The 16,164-nt window shown below is 42.3% G+C and overlaps 1 protein-coding gene across 1 annotated transcript in view; it reads left to right on the forward strand.

Moving 5' to 3' along the window:
• Window positions 1–16,164, forward strand: part of Rs1 (Dead-box helicase Rs1) — a 48,179-nt gene that overhangs the window by 29,803 nt on the left and 2,212 nt on the right. Inside the window, exons 12-16 of the mRNA XM_084593886.1 lie at window positions 216–298; window positions 744–838; window positions 4,930–5,133; window positions 8,297–8,367; window positions 13,499–13,628. Of these exons, the coding sequence (XP_084450012.1) occupies window positions 216–298; window positions 744–838; window positions 4,930–5,133; window positions 8,297–8,367; window positions 13,499–13,628 (583 nt within the window). The remainder of the gene's footprint in view (window positions 1–215; window positions 299–743; window positions 839–4,929; window positions 5,134–8,296; window positions 8,368–13,498; window positions 13,629–16,164) is intronic.

The following is a 16,164-nucleotide window of genomic DNA, read 5'->3' on the forward strand; positions in this document are numbered from 1 at the left end:
TTTACTATGGATGCGTTGCAAGTATACAGAGTGTAGTATTACTGCCTGCATCAGCACTGTAGCTGAATCTTATTGGTTCTTAATGTTTTCTTATATTATTCTCGAATGTTAAGCATAACTGGTTGTATGTTTTGGTTGTATAATTGGTTCAGCGCAGATCTGCAGTTGCACGATTCCTTGCAGTCAATTTATGCCACTGTTTTTCTTTAATGCAGGTAATCAACTTTACACTACCCCATACGGTTCAGCACTATGTGCACCGTGTGGGCCGTACAGCTCGTGCTGGAAAGAGTGGGCGGTATGTGACACTGTTCTCTTTTTTTTATTGTGACACACATTTGTGGCTTGCAAACGTCATGTTTATTTCAATGTTCAGGCCCAAGACATGTATTTGCGAAAAGAAGGTGTAAATTTTAGTGCAGCCTCACAACCATGCTTTGAATACATACCAAAAGTTTAATTTGCTAGGCAAGGTTGTTGATGCATGAGCTTCTTTGGAGTCAGTGCTGGACTGGGTCCAGGTGGCAAAACTTTTTTTACCATAATATGCATACCTGCCTTTAACTGAAGAAGTAAAGGAGTATGTAATGTTGAGAAAAATAGTTAAGTCACAAGTATTGAAATCTTTTTAGGTGTATTTTTCACAGTCAGTTTATTTTTCTGGAGAGAAGAACTATCTTTGTCCAAGATTAGGAAATGTCAGACTATATTTTGGCTTGAACAAGCATATTGGTCACTTGCAGGTCAGTCTCGATGGTTGGGGAACAGGAGAGGAAGCTCCTCAAGGAGATTGTCAAGCAGGCCAAGACACCAGTGAAGCAGCGCATCCTGCCACCAGGTGAAAATTGTTTGGCTTGATTATCTTTTTATTTGAAACAGCCCTTCCTGTGCCTTTGTGTTTCCGCATGATTTCTTGACGCCCTTGATACCCTGTTACAAGCACTGAGCTTGCGGCTTATGCAGGTAGTATTTTTCAGCAGCTTCTTGGATGCCACAAATGCTACTACTGGCTGTGGATATTGCTCACATTGCCATTAAAATTCAGCACGCACTCTGAATCTAGTGCACATCTGTTAGCTTCTGACTGCAAGCATCAAACACGAAGAATCGCATGGGAAACACTAATTTATTTCTTACAATACTTGTACAATCTTTGTAGCAGCAGCAGTCGCCGCTAAAAATTTATCCTCAAAGGTAGTTCACAATTTACACCAGTCAAGGTCACTGTTCCCTGGTGATGCTCTATAAAAAAAATAACAATGGCAAAAATTTGTACTTAAAAGTGCCACATCATTAGTCTCAAGTTTTTTTCAATGCGAACCTTGATTACGCAGCAATTCTGAAGTAGCGCGGGAAAACTATAACAGTTAAAGTACAGTAAAGCCTCGTTAAAACTTACCCACTTTATCAGTAGTTTCGTTTTAAAGTAGTAAAGTCAAGTCGCCTACTTGGTGCCTATTCAACATAATGCATTTCGCATCCGCATAAACCGTAGCAGCTTATTGCGGACGTATCGGTTAGCACGTACCATTTTCACTTTTCATTGTACAATTCACGGCGGTAGTACTGCCTCACAATAGACTGTTTTACTAGCGCTGTGAGAAACCTCCATAAATGCGACCGATACGATGGCAAGCTACATGGCCAATGACAAATCGGAGCCAAGTTTACCAAATGCAGCTGCTATGATGATGATAATACAACTACCGCCATCTTTGGAGTTTTCTCCGCAGCAATGATAACTACCCTTGGCCCAGCGCGTGCGGCGGGTGCACCAATCCAAGCCGTAAACTAACTGTGGCCTCTGAGCGCTGTGCCGCCGGAACCGATCACGGAGTCATCCACATACTCCCCCCCTAGCGGGCCTTATTTTGGATCAGTCCGAGCGACCACCCCTTGCACCTAGGCCTTGGTTCACTTTCTTTCGCACGTGTGACGAGGTGACATTGAGCGGTGTGCGTCGCGAGTTCTCCATCCGTCTGCATCATGCCGAAGCTTGGACAGAAACACTGGGTGCTTAGTATAAATGACAAGGTGGAGATTGTCCGTGCCACCGAGTGAGGGGCAAAGAAATCTGTGCTGGCACGTGAGAGAGACTTGCCGCTAACTACTGTGTATGGCATTTGGAATGCCAGGGAAAAGCTACTCGGCAGTGATTTGCATTGGCTTAATTATCACGTCTTTTTGAGCTTAAGATTTTAAGCTAAATTACTTATACAGGTTCATGCTTTTTTTGACTGCACAGTTCGAGCACTGCGAAAGACAGAAAATTTAAACTTAGCAGTTTCATTTTTTGTTTAACCTATATTGCGTGCTTAATATGCATGCATGGACATTATAGTAACCTGTTGCTGTGACTGTGTTGAAAACAGCACTCGAAACAGAAGAGTACTTGAAAAGCATCATGTGATACGACAGAGAGCATGGAAATTGGGCGGAGGACGTCGTATCAAACTGGATGTCTTCCGCCGCTACCACCCCTCGGGCATTTCCAGAGATAACCGCGTAGCGCTGACACCGTATGTGGAATTTGCGAATAGAAATTTAGGTAAGCCAGCCAAATGTATTACCTCAAAAGTTTAAATGAACAAGCAGTTTATAACATTTTGTATAGTAAACTATTTGGTCCAGCCAAGCTTCTTAGATGTCTATGTACAAAAAAGTTTGTTAATTCGAACGCGAGTCTGTTCCACTAAGGAATATTCCAACTACGTGCTGCTGTGCCTGGGCAGCCTGGCGCCCGGCAAATGGCCAGAGAAAAGCCTCCGTAATAGGGCGGCATAGTTACGAGGCTGCACACGTCCAAAACAGGGACAAGGATAAACCCAGGTAAAACCATGGCAGAGTGAATAAAGCCTAACTGGCGTCATGATCGGCGTGCCGGAGGGTACAGGGGTAGCTGCCGTAGGCAGCTGCTTGCTGTCTGTTCCACGTGTGACCTCCGAGTCTTGCAACTAAATACTCGTTAATTTGACCCCCATTAATTCAGTACGGTTAAATATTTCTGTCGGCGTTATCCCAGCCGAAGCCCATGAAACACTATGTCGTCAGACCGGCGCTACGGGACTCGCACCGGTTAGGCCGCGTCCGGGTACGATTGCATGGCACTGTAAGTGATTGTCAAAATAGCACTCCTCGTACCTGAACTATAATTTCACTACAGTTGACCACACACCTCTGACATACGCTCAACGGCAAATGTGATGAAACACAAACGGCCTCATCACCGACAATAGGCCGACTACTTAGTTTCGGTTTCACTTTTATCAACTTCGCGCCGTGTGCACCAGCCTGCGGCAGCGGCAGTCATTGGCTACGAATCAGCCAGCTAGTCGATCACGGTTTCGCGGAATTTCGGAAGCAGTATAGTGGGCTTTTTACGCGCTTCATTCTGATATTTTTAGTGTGGTTTTTGGCTACCAAAGCACTTCCAACTTTCAGTATGGTTGCTTTTAGACTATTCTGTATTTGAGATTAGTTTTTATTATGTATTGCATTTAGGCATTGCAATTTTTTGTATTGTGAAGCCATTATTCAGTTGCACTTTGGGTATTTGGGTATGTTATAGCAAGATAATGCAATAAATTTAGTCTATCAAAACTATTTTGTAATACCTATCAGAATTGCCTGTTTTTTCTGCTGTACCACAAGAGTTTTAACACCAAAGAAAGAAGCCTACAGATAGAAGTTCCAGATGTTCACAACTAGAAAAAGAGGCAGTGTAGCACATCTTGTGTATTCATTAATTTTGGGTTATGGTTTTCTTACTGCCACTTTCGAGCACTTCCAACTTCTTAAAGTTCCCTTTAGAAAATTACATATTTCGGTATTGCTATCTATCGCATTAATAGGAAAGCAGCTGATATTTTGACATATTTAAAATGCAAGATGCATGCGCCGCACTTCAGTGGTGCCAAACCTCTGCCTCTTCAATTTACATAGCCTCCCACGCAGCAACACCTGCTACTATACTCCTGGACAACTTTGGCTCTGCAGCGAAGGCAGGGCAGGAGAAGGAAAGACAGATCTTCATCCCTGTGCCGTTGGCAATGGGTTGTTCATGATAGGGCTGCATAGAGGTGATGAGGGGAAGTTGGAGCAACTGCGCGTGGTTGCTAGGACTTAAGTAAGCTGTTCCCCACGGCACGAGGACAAAGGCCTATTTCTTTCCCTTTCCTGCCTTGCCTTCACTGCAGAGCCACAGCAAGTTGTTGGGGAGTATAGGTGCTTCGAGTCAGTCCTTTGCCCATTTGCCCTCATTTGCTTTTCATAGTCCGCTCAACTCTCTCAGTGGCTACTCTTTTTCAACATACCGCACTGCCTTCCTTCTATCTACAGCCACGTTTTTATCATTGCATTTGAATACCACGTGCATTTCCCCAAGGGTTTTCCCGAAACTGGCTTTTCCTCACAGCTCTCAAGCCTGGTAATAAAGGTCACTTGGCTACCTTGAAAAATTTGTAAAAAAAAAAAATAAAAGAAAGAATTCACACTGCTGATTCCAAAAGTAATGCAAGGTGGATTCTGAAGCATCTTTGATGTCTCTAGCGAACGTTCATGGATACTCTTTGTTCTCAATTCGGCGAATATAGCATTCTCTGTCACAGAAAGTTAGGGGCTTTAAACATGCATCTATAGTTGGCTAGGTCCTATCGGTTGCCTTTCTTGAAAAGTTTAGCTTTTACAGTTTGCATCTTGGATGGAAACATCTCATTTTAGGAATATGAATTGCAGTTGGAGCAATTACATCGATATAGGGAAGGTTAGATGGTCACAGCAAAATTGCGCAGTTTTCATAAACCACAGTACATGTTGGCTATGAAGAGCATTTTAAAAATGACAAGGCTGTCCTTTCCTTTCACGTATCTCACCAGTATTAAATCTTGACTGTGACTATCTGCTATTGTCTTGTTGCTGATTGGTGTGCAGACGTAGTGACACACTTCCGAGAGAAAATAGCAGGCCTGGAGGAAGAGTTGGAGACTATCCTACAGGAAGAGAAGGCTGAGAAGGAGCTGGGTATTATTGAGAAGGAGGTTGACAAGGCAAATGACCTGGTCAACAAGAAGACAGCTGCCAAGGAGCCCCAGCGCACCTGGTTCCAGACACCCAAGGAAAAGTTTCGTGAACAAGGTGGGCAGCTAAAAAATGGCTGTTAAAACCTACTGCATGAAGGTAGTAGCTGAGGTTGCTTTTGGCTTCTGCATGTCCTTTTTAACTTCTTAACCGATGTCTCTTACAAGAAAGACTTGCATAATGACAGAGATAGGATAGCCAGCCAAGGATATGTGAAATGTCTCTCATTCCTGATTGTCTGTTACCTCTCTCTCTCTCTTATAATGAATTACTTCTTATAATGAAGTCCAGTTATGTTCACACAAACATAGATCCGCTCCAAAAATATGTTGATGCATAGCAGTTTGCTTGTGAAATCGGCTGGTAGTGATGACACCTGTATTTAACTTCTTGGCCTTTTCAAATTGTGAAACCTGCATTTTCACTGATTGCAGTATCAGATGTGATTACAGACAAACCCGCTACTATATTGAAGTAGCAAAAGAATCCCCACGAGTTCCATATAATGTGTAATGTGATATAGAATTGGTACTAAATATAACAACACCCAAATGCACTAAGAAGAAATGTATTTCTATGATGGTCACTTACTGTAAGCAGATTACTGAGAAAAATAGTCATGAATTACTTTTCTTTCTTACTCTTCATTGCCATAAAACGAAAGAACAGAAGTCGTTTTCATTCATGTTTGTCTCTTTTGGATGGAACATATCTTTCAGCTTTGTCCATAAACTCAAAGCAGCCGATACCACAATATTCTCTTGTCATGCAATAGTAATAAACTACGCTGAGAGCACGGAGCACATTGAAGTATGTGGGCAAAACTTGGTTCTTCTAAGTCCTCGTCACAGTTTGCTTAAGAGATGGCTTGGTTATCCGTGGTGTTGGCAATGGTGTCTTTGTCCACTGATGCCTCTGGTTTCAACGTCACTGTCCGTGAAAGCAAATTCGCTTGCATCTGCTACATCACAAATAGCACGAGAAATTTCGTACAATTGGTTCCAGAAATTATTATTACCCACAACAAGTTCATCGAGCTCGCCTGAGAAAGAATTTTCTCCTTTTACTCCGAAAAAGCAAGAGACCAGAATGTCTGAAGCAATTATGTATAATTTTACTTTTATTTGACATGATTCCACAACCGATTCAGCATAGAAAGGGCATCCAGGAGTTTGATTTTCAGATCTCTTCCAGTCCTCGGGTTTGGTAAGAGGTATCTTTCAGTCCAAGGGTTGAACCACAAGCGTAGCATTCGGTGGCAGAAAGCTGAGTTCAATGTTGCTAAAACTAGCAATGTAACTTGCAGCGCTGTGTTGTTGTTCCCTTTCTGTGTCTGTGTTTTGAAGTGCGCGGGTTTGCTTTCCAAGATGATTTACCAACTAGCCCGTTCCTTCACCCTTGCATGCTAAAACTAGCACTGCATCTATTGGATTGGGCCTGTAGGCCATTGCAACCGAAGGCACATTCTGCAACCATAACGGAGGCTTGCTTTTTCTGATCTTGAGCGGTTGAAGCTTCATTGACCCGTTCACGTTGGGTTGAGCAACACGGATATTTTTTGCCTGTGGAACTTGTGATCACGACATGCCAGTGTCTTGATCGGAAGCATCTGCCAAATAATGCAGTTTCACCTATGTTGAAAATATCATGGTGTGCCACCTTGTGAGGATGTCACCCAAATTTCTTCAGTCCACTAATTCAAAGAGTCGACCTCCACGGTATGCCTCTCACCAGTGATCACTGTGCTGACAATATCACGGTGTCCTTTAAAGCACTGTAGCCAACTGCAGCCACCGTGAAAGTTGGATCTGTTGAGAACAGAAACAAAGTCCTTTGTTTTCTGATGGGAATGGAAATGGGATCAAGGAACATTTGTACACAGCTTTCCTCAACGTCTTCTTAAGCAGCTGTATAACACACCTCTGGAGCCATGAGCGCTGGGTCTCTTGTCTTCTTTAGCTCAAGCATGAGTCTTGTTCCTCAAAATGGTGCTTAGTGTGCTTGTCAGAACCTTGTGTACTGTAGTGACTTTGGATTTCTTCTCACCTTGTTCAGCTCGCTTGATGAAGTTTCATGCTTGTATAGAAGGGGAGATGCTTCCTTTTTACAGCTTCCATATCATGTACTGAGAAACAAAAACTGCACAAAACTGCTGGTGGCAGCACGATGCACCACACGAGCTGACCAAGTGGGCTGCATGCCAATGCAAAGCTTTTAAAACGTGCATCCTGGTTCGCTGGCCACGTGTCCACTGCTTATGTCATGGAAAAAGCCTCCCCGTCATTATTAGTCAGTGTGCACGCTACGTGGCACTGTAGCTCCCACAGGTCTATGTGGGAAAGCTAACCTCCAGTGACATGCTGAGGGAAAGCCAGCTTCTTGCATTGCATGCTAATTTTTATATGATATATAGTGTTTTCTTATAGAGCCACATTGTAGCATTACCATGCTCAGAAAGAATTCAGTATAAAGGACAATTCAATCTAACCGAGTTTGATAAGTGGGTTTGCTGCGTAATGGAGTTATTTATACAACTCAAGTTCAATTTTTGTGCTTGTGTTACTTAAACCCTAATGTACAGGTGCGGACATAAGTAAACGGAGCCCGCTTTTCCTTTCAAATTACAATCACTTCTTCTGTATTGGAGATAACAAAACATTACTTGTGCAAGCGAATACCCACTGACGTCTACTACCAGCCTGCACATACAATGACTTCGAGTGTCAATTATGCAGCACGGGAAAAATTTTAGAAAAAAATCTCATGCTCCGTTTACTTTTGTCGTCACCGGTATCTTAAACAAGGTGTCATTGTATTGTGGTAGGCTTTGCAAGGTTTCTGCACTTTTTCAGAAGTTTTTCAGAATCAGTGAACCATGTTTCTGCATTGAATTGGATGAATTCCTTCGTTGTGTTCTACACATTTTACTGCGCTCGTTCAAATTTTCTTCAAAGTAGGGTATTGGCATGCAGCTTTATGCACTTGTCTAGTTTAGCCATCTTCACCCTCTTCGTTTCTTGTTAATGTAAGCTTATTAAGAACGCCAAGAACGGTTTACTGAACGTTATGGAAACAAAAAAAAAAAAAATATTTTATCCTTGACAATATCAGCTGTGGCGCAGTCTGATCCTACATCTTCTTGCACAGAGGACAAAGAACAAGAAACTTTCAAATCTTATAGCGTATGCAGACTTATATACATTCTGTGGGTCTCTTTCAGTGCAACTGAAGCTTGGGAAGCACAGCAAGCACACTCTCAAAAGGATGAAGATACCACCACGAGCGCAGAATGTAAGTGCTTCCACATGGTACTGAAAGGTGGACCAAAGCATCGCTGCACAGTTTGTAACTTGTCCACGAAGCTCCCTGAAAGCTTCACCTTTCTTTAATATCCTGGAACATGAAGGGCAGAATACGGCAACTTGTGCTTCTTTGGTAGTGCCGCACAAATTTCGCTAGGCCTGCTATGTTGGAGAAACGTAGCCACCATTACACTTGTGTTGCCAGCAGATGGCACTAGTATTATGAAATGAAGCAGCACGTGAGTTAATAGGCGTGTGCTAATAGTGTTTTTATCGTTCGAAGTGAATAGGGATTTTCTTCGAATAATTCAGATACATAGTACCGTATTTACTCGAATGTAGCATGGATTTTTTTTCAAGATTTTTTGGCTCTTAAAGTCTACCCTTGCGTTATAATTGAGTACCGCAATTTGGTTGGTCTAAAGCAGTGCCGGGGTGCAGCCATATTAAATCCGTTTCCACTCTGTTTCGGTTTCTGTGGTTTTACAATGTTATGTTGGCAGCGTGAGTACCAAGGAAGCCAAGTCCCAATTCATCCAAAGTCAAAACGTTGCGCTTTTTGCTCATAGGCTCAGGATCATGTTGTCACCTTTATCCCACACTTGCCACATCTTGCACAGTGGATTAGTACGGTTATTTCTGTCATCGCATTTCGCGTGGTCGCAACGCGCCGTGCACAGTATGCCGCTCGCGTGGAGTGTGACTGCGGAGGTTAGCACATCTAGGCATGCGCTGATAAGTGCATACAGAGCTCCGCAGTGCCGGTAGCATTATTTTTCGTAGTCACATTGCATGTGGTATGCTAAATATAATCTAAATATGCAGTGGACTTAGTGGGCGGTTTTTCGTTCATGATTAATAAGGCATTTTTGAAAGGGAAGCTACCATCTGGTATGTATTTTGCCTAAAACTAATGTTGTGGTTAAGTGCAGTACCGCGGACTACGCTGTACTCAAAACCAAAACTACATAATGCAAGCTTTTCAGAAATGCAACTCGTGCTAGACGAATACTTCAAGATTTCAAATACCAAAACTTCCTATCTAATCAAATATCGAATGCTGTGCTGTTCAAGCGAACATTCAAAATTATCAAATATTTGCACACCCCTATGAGTTAACAGTTCATCTTGCACATGTCATATTCTGCACGTGTCATATTCCACGGCTGTATCAGTGGAACTAGATGCTACAGGACAAGTTTGGGAGCAGTTTTCCAGCCAGTACTGCGAGCTTGTGCTCGTCGATATTGCAATTGGATGCAATTTGTTTTCAGTGACTGTCACATAGAATTCCTTTATGACAGAAGGTAGTCCACTGTTAAACCTTTACTTCTTGTGTAAGCAAGAAACCTTACCTTATAAAATTATAGGCTCTAGAATTTTGGCGCCTCTGGTTTGTTTGACGCAGTCAAATATTGGAAAGCTGATTTCATTTACTGTTGTGATTTATAGCACCGTGGACCACTACCCACTGTTTCCAGCTACTGATCTTTAATATATATTTTATTATAGTGGGACATTGACAGCTGAGCTCTAAGCTAATTGATTGCAGTTGCTGAAACAGCTGTCTCTGGCAATTTAAACTCTTAAATGAAAATGCGTCCTTAGAGATAAATCTGATGCCGTCTAAAGGATGCAAAAGTTGGCAGGTACAAAATGTATACTGTCTCAGCTCTATGAACCACATAGAAATTGGCATGCAATTTATATATAGTTATGAATAAACAGTATAGATATTATCACACCCACATAAATTGGGCACCAGCATGCAGTTGAGTGCTGGAAAAAGCAGGGATGGGAGACAGTTGCACCATTCAGAATTGAAAATTGTGGTCAATACTTATTGACGGCACATAAAAATCAAACGGGTCGAACTGAGGGAATGCAATATGAACGGCTGCAGTGTAGCTGCGCTTACTTTCTATAGTTGCTTATCTGCAATGCCTACGTGCAAAGTGGCGAAGCATCAGGAAAAGACAACGCTTTGACACAGAAAAGTTGTTCTCATTGAGACATGACATGAAAAGAAAACACACAGCGGCTTCTACGCAGTGCCTTAGAGGCATAGGGGGAAGCAGTTGAGAACTACAACTATGCACTTACATACGAGCCTGTCTACTCCAGGGAACACGGCATGAAAAGCTAAAACATGATGACAGTCAGCCACTATAAAGGCTTCTCCACAGTACAGTATTGTAATGGGACGAAGCATCCGGAAATAATGAAGGAGGCGATTTCGGTTTTAACAGCGAGAGCTTTTACCACTCTGCTGTGTAACTTCTTTGCCGTGCGCACGCTTTTGTCCTTGAGCCGAGGAGAAAGCACGTGGCAGCTATAACATCACTCAACCCCGCTGAAACTGAGGTAACCATGCACTCGTCTCTGCCTAGTCACGTGACAACCATGACGTTGCTCAACTGTAACTACGCTGGAGTCCTAATGCTTGCTGTGTCTAGACAGCCTCCGCTGCCTCTTAGTGTCAACGAATCTCAACAGTTTTTGCCAATTTAACGGCAGCAGTTGTCATTACCATCAGGCAACAAAGTCTAGCCAAGCTTTACCACGCTTAACCTTCAAACTTTCACTTTGGTTACTTAGGTTTAGCGGGGTTAAACCTTTGCCTAATTATTTTTCATTGCATCAACGTACCGGATGTGCTTCTAAATCTTTTCCCAACTATGGACTATGTAAATGTGGAGTATATTTTGTAAAAACTAGAAGAGGAGTGGTTCATACCTTATGCCAATAAGTCTAATCTATTCTTTTATGAAATGAAAGGGTCAACAAGTGCCTTTGCACTCATTTATCAGTTAATACATTTTTCAAAATCAGGCAGTTTAGATCTTACGTTTCCCCAAATAAAACATTCTTTTCTTATATATATAAAAAAAACGTATAGCGAGGTTTCGCTGTTTTCAACCCTTCTGTGTGTTTTTCTGAACTCAAGGCCACACACTGCCCAAATGACACTCGCTAGTTGTAAATTGGTTTATAGGAAAAGAAAGGCACAGTATTTGTCGTCGCACTCCCTTGGTGGACACCTGACCCTCACCAGAAGAGAGACAGGTGGGAGGGAAAAATGAAAGAGGGCTCTTGTGGAGGGTCGTGGAATAGACCACCTGTAAATCATTAATCTGCCCTGGCATCGCATAGCACATGGGCACATTTGTGTTCTGCCTGCATTGAAACATGGCTGCCATGGTCTGGTTCGCACCCGGGTACTACGGTTTGGTAGCCGAATGTCTTAATCACTGGGCCACCATGATGGGGTTTTATTAGTTGCAACATCTTGAATGTTTCAGATCTGTTAACTTGCTTTTCTCTCTTAGAATAGATTGTGATTATGCTGCAAAAGCACATATGCAAAGCTTTGTGGCATTGCATAAAACACTGTGTAAACTTTTGCAAGCAGAGGAAAATCTAAGTGGTATGAATCTGACAGAATCCTGATAAATTCGTGCCATATGAAATTTCATACAATTCAAAATTGACAGAATTTTCTATCTGAAGCATGGGAAATGCATTTACGCTGGCCTATTCATGGCTATCAGGCCACTGCTGGCTCCTGGTGAGCACAGCTGTGTGTCACTTCCCGCTTCTCGTGGTATGTGCGACAAGAGTCAAGCATCAGCTGTGTGTGGGCAGCGCTTTCTCAGTGCTCGAGGGTACGATCAGTGCTCATGCATTCATGTCATTTGCAATGGTGCCAGAAAGTATTTGGAATATTCGAAATTCTGCACATTGTACACAATGCACCCATGGCAGGGAATTTTATTAATTCATATCATCCCAAAGTTCTTACCAACTATGTTCCTATCATTGAGACTTTATGTGAATTTTGGTATAGAAACCTTTCAAAAGCTGTAACAAACACAGGACGTATTGAGCAGCAGGAAAAACTATCACCTTGCTTCTTATAGCTGATCAATTCTTCTTCAATATTCTACTTCAAGAGTTGCGTCAAAGGCTATTCTGGCAGTTCTCTTTTATTTTAGACAGTTTCGAATGGGCAATTTTTATTGTTTCTTCTGCTCACTTGTTCCAGCTCTTTAACACTTTCTTTTCTCCGGGAAAAGTAGTACTTTTTGGGTGGGGTCATTAAATTTTTGTTTCTTTAGCAAAACTTGCTTGGTACAGGAGTGTATGATGTAAAATTGTTGAGGATATTCTCTTCACAATGGTATCAGTCACAATCAACATCTTTATTGCGCAAGTGATGAAAAAAAACTCAGAAAAAATTTTAGTTAAAATAAAAACACTCAAAAACATCAAAGTTTATTCACACAAATAACACAAAAATATTTCTGCATATGCATTTTTTAATCAGCAAATTTTAGCTTTCTGTGTACGCTATTTGCTGAGTTAGGAAAGGAAACAGTAGTCGAGGTCCAGCATGCTGAGGTCAGCCCCTGGCTGTCTTCTAGTGGAAAACATGACTGTGCGCTGGCGGCGGGAAGTAATCCCACCCGAAAGATGTTGACACCCTGCAGGTAACAGTTGTGACCTTCAGAACACTGATCTCTTCCGATCAACGCGCAGCAAAAGTGGAACATTTCGGGGGCGGAAGTGAAACTTATCGGTGCGTAGCTGTTGACGTTCCGGGTCAGTTTGATGCAGTTGCGGTGTCGGTGCTGAAGTCTGAAGAGCTGAAGTCATCTTCAGAATCATCACTGCTGCTGTTCGCGTCCAAAAATGAGCTCTCAGATGCGTCAATTTTTGTGGAAAAGTGCCGTTTTCGAGCAGCAGCAGCGCGCGATGTCGACGCCATGATTTAAACAAGGAGCCCCGATTACCTGACTCCGGAGACCAGCTGCATGGGTGCGGCACGGTGGAAAAAATAAAATCAAAAGCGAAATTGAAAGAAGGGTTCTTCTATTTCTCACTGGATGCTGCCACTTGTCAAGGAGCGCTTCGAAATTGGGAAAATTCGAATCGTGAAACCATTGATAGCGTGTTTATTGATGGGAATAGGTGTGGACAGGAACGTATTAAAAGGTAGCTTTACTACAAACTGTATGATAATCCATGATAATCAGTTTGCCAGCTGTCCCATTAGAGCTGTTGTTTTTCTTTTTTCTTACTCCCAGATGTTTTTATTTGTTCTTCCCTGTCTTGCTTAGGCTGAAGACCGTGTCTCGAGGGAGTTGGAAAAGACGGCCCAGTACCAGGCTCGCATGGCCAAGAGGGCCAAGAAGCCCAAGCGCATACGGGCCATCAGTGATGATGATGATAGGGCTAAGACAAACCCACGTGAGTTTGATGCAATTTCACATGTTGAATTCATGATCCAAGCTTACCCATTTCAGGCAGTCATAGCTGTAGTTCCCACTGGAGCTGTGCTATAATGTGCCAGGGCTTTCTTTGGTTCTTTTCTTATGTGCATTTTGGAAACCTTTAAATTGAGCAACATTTGCCTGGAGATTACGCAGAAGTATAGTTAGCTCGCATATTTAAGAAAAGCAGTTCACTTTTCTTGTGACAAACATGTGCAGCACATGAAGTCAATGGAAATCAAACAAGGGTTGAAGCTAGCATACTGAGGCTCCCCCTTAATCCTTGTGCGATTTACTTTGACTTTGTGTATCCACCTCCTACACCTCGTTCTACCCAAGATATATGCATAGCCACTCAATATGAACGGAAAAAAAAGTTTATTCAACTCCTCCCCTCCACACCCCTATTCCGAACAGTCAACTAACTACAGTGCCCCATCTCTTTTTTCAATTCAACTTCCCCTCTCCACACCCCTATTCTTAACAATCAACTAACTACAGGGCCCAATCTCTTTCTATTGTCCCACGACTGCAGTCTCCAGCAGTGAAGGAGTCCATTTCGGGGAAGAATGGTCTGGTTGGCACACCTAGCGTGAGCAGCTTTGCGGCCCGCTGCTAGCCCTTGCTGGAGAAAAGCCATTCGACATCTCTCGCTTGACCGGCGCGCGGGCCGACAGCTTGCCTCACATAATAGTGATGTGTCAACATGCATAATATACAGCCTGTAGACTGACAATGCCTCATGTGATTGGGCCTTAACTGGTTCACATACATTTTTCAAATGCTCTTATTAATTTCTGACATGATTATTGTGGAGTCATTTCCCATTTTAATACCCCTGTCACTTGAGCAAATTTAATGTCATTCGAATCGATTGGCATTAGCATCTAATGTCATTATTCACCTGCGTCATTAGGTTTGAATGACATTTTTCATTGAATGAGTGTGGGGAACTCATTCGCATTCGATCGTAAACCGAATGTGTGCTCTCGACGCCAGATATGCAGCAGAAACAAGCAACGCAACAAAATATTCTGCGCACAGTGAAAGTTAAACATTATATTTACAGTTTTGTTTCAAAAACTGTTAATTTAGGTGTAAAATTATTCGCACTGCAGGCTCTCGTGGAATGCAATTACTCTCGGTCACAGCAGTGGTCCAGTCATGCCAGCGACTCACGATCATTTTAGGTTCTGTGTTTCTTGGTGGCCGCTTCTCCCCGTGCATTTATCTCAGAATTATTTAAAGCTGTGACTCAGTGCCTAACAGCTTGGACATCAATTGCATGCTGTACGTGTCTCCGTGCGTCTCCGCACTGTGTATATATGCTTTGCTGTGTTCGGCCATATTGTTTATTTACATTTATCGAATTTGTGGGTGACTTGATACTCGGCTTGAATTTTTATGGCTAAAATGTTACAGCACAGCCAGAAGTAATGTTTTTCACTTGAATTATCGTACAGATATTTTAATCAACTTTAAAATGCAACACAGTGACTTCAAACGCCTTTTATGCGCACTGATGTTCCTTAAGTGCAGTATTCTTTTATAGCTGATCGTAATTGTCATCATTTGCGAATGACATTATCTTTTACTGTGTAGAACCGAAAGAAACCAAATGACATTCGATGCATCGAATGACATTAAATCTGCTAGTGTGACAAAAGGTATAAGGTAATTTAATCTCTCAGCAGCGACATCACTGTGTATGTGACATCGTTTTTATTAGATTTGTAATAGTGGCTTTGTCTATCTACTGCCAAATAAACAGTCTGAAAGATGTGTTCCTGCTGCAGAAAATGCATTGATGACACAGTTTGTAGCTCACTTTGGCTTTGTTCATTTATGGTTTGACTGACCGAGGGGTGGACATTAAAAAATAATGGTGGGGGTTTAAGCATGGCTTGAACCTAGTTATACGAACGAGAGCTCTGTCAAGCATGTTTTTGCATGGTCTAGCAAGGTTGTACCCGTTTTGGCTCTTCTAATAAGGGGACGCTTAAGCTTCGTCTTAAGAGTAGATATGACAGCGCTTTTAACACTGCCTTTTCATTCCGCAATGTTATCTATCTTACATTTTGTTGGACACTTACACTTAATTTCTAAGTTGGCTTATGAGAAAGGAAAGGCTCAGTATCTGTCACAGTCCTCGATAGAAACCTGAACAGCACTGGAAGGGGTGTGAGGTCAAAGGTCAAGATCATTTCGACAGTTCGAGGCGAAATCCAAAGTTGCACACCAATTAGCAGAGGTTATGCTCTAAAACAACTAAAAATGCATTAAATTTAGTTGCAGGTGTTCACACATTTCCGCATCAATAAAAAGTACCTGAAAAATAGCCGCCTTTGCTTGGCAACAACTGTACGTGCAAATGTTGCTTTTTGCAAATAGCATGAGTACTGAATGACCCCATTTCTGTATGTTCAATCACATGCTAGGTTCCTTTATCATTGTAATCATGCGGGTAGTAGCTGGTAATTACTTTTTTACATATTTACAGTTATTTTGTGACG

The sequence above is a fragment of the Amblyomma maculatum genome, chromosome 2 (assembly GCF_055883805.1).
Source record: "Amblyomma maculatum isolate TAMU_Amacu chromosome 2, ASM5588380v1, whole genome shotgun sequence".
In the NCBI taxonomy this organism is placed as follows: Eukaryota; Metazoa; Arthropoda; class Arachnida; order Ixodida; family Ixodidae; genus Amblyomma; species Amblyomma maculatum.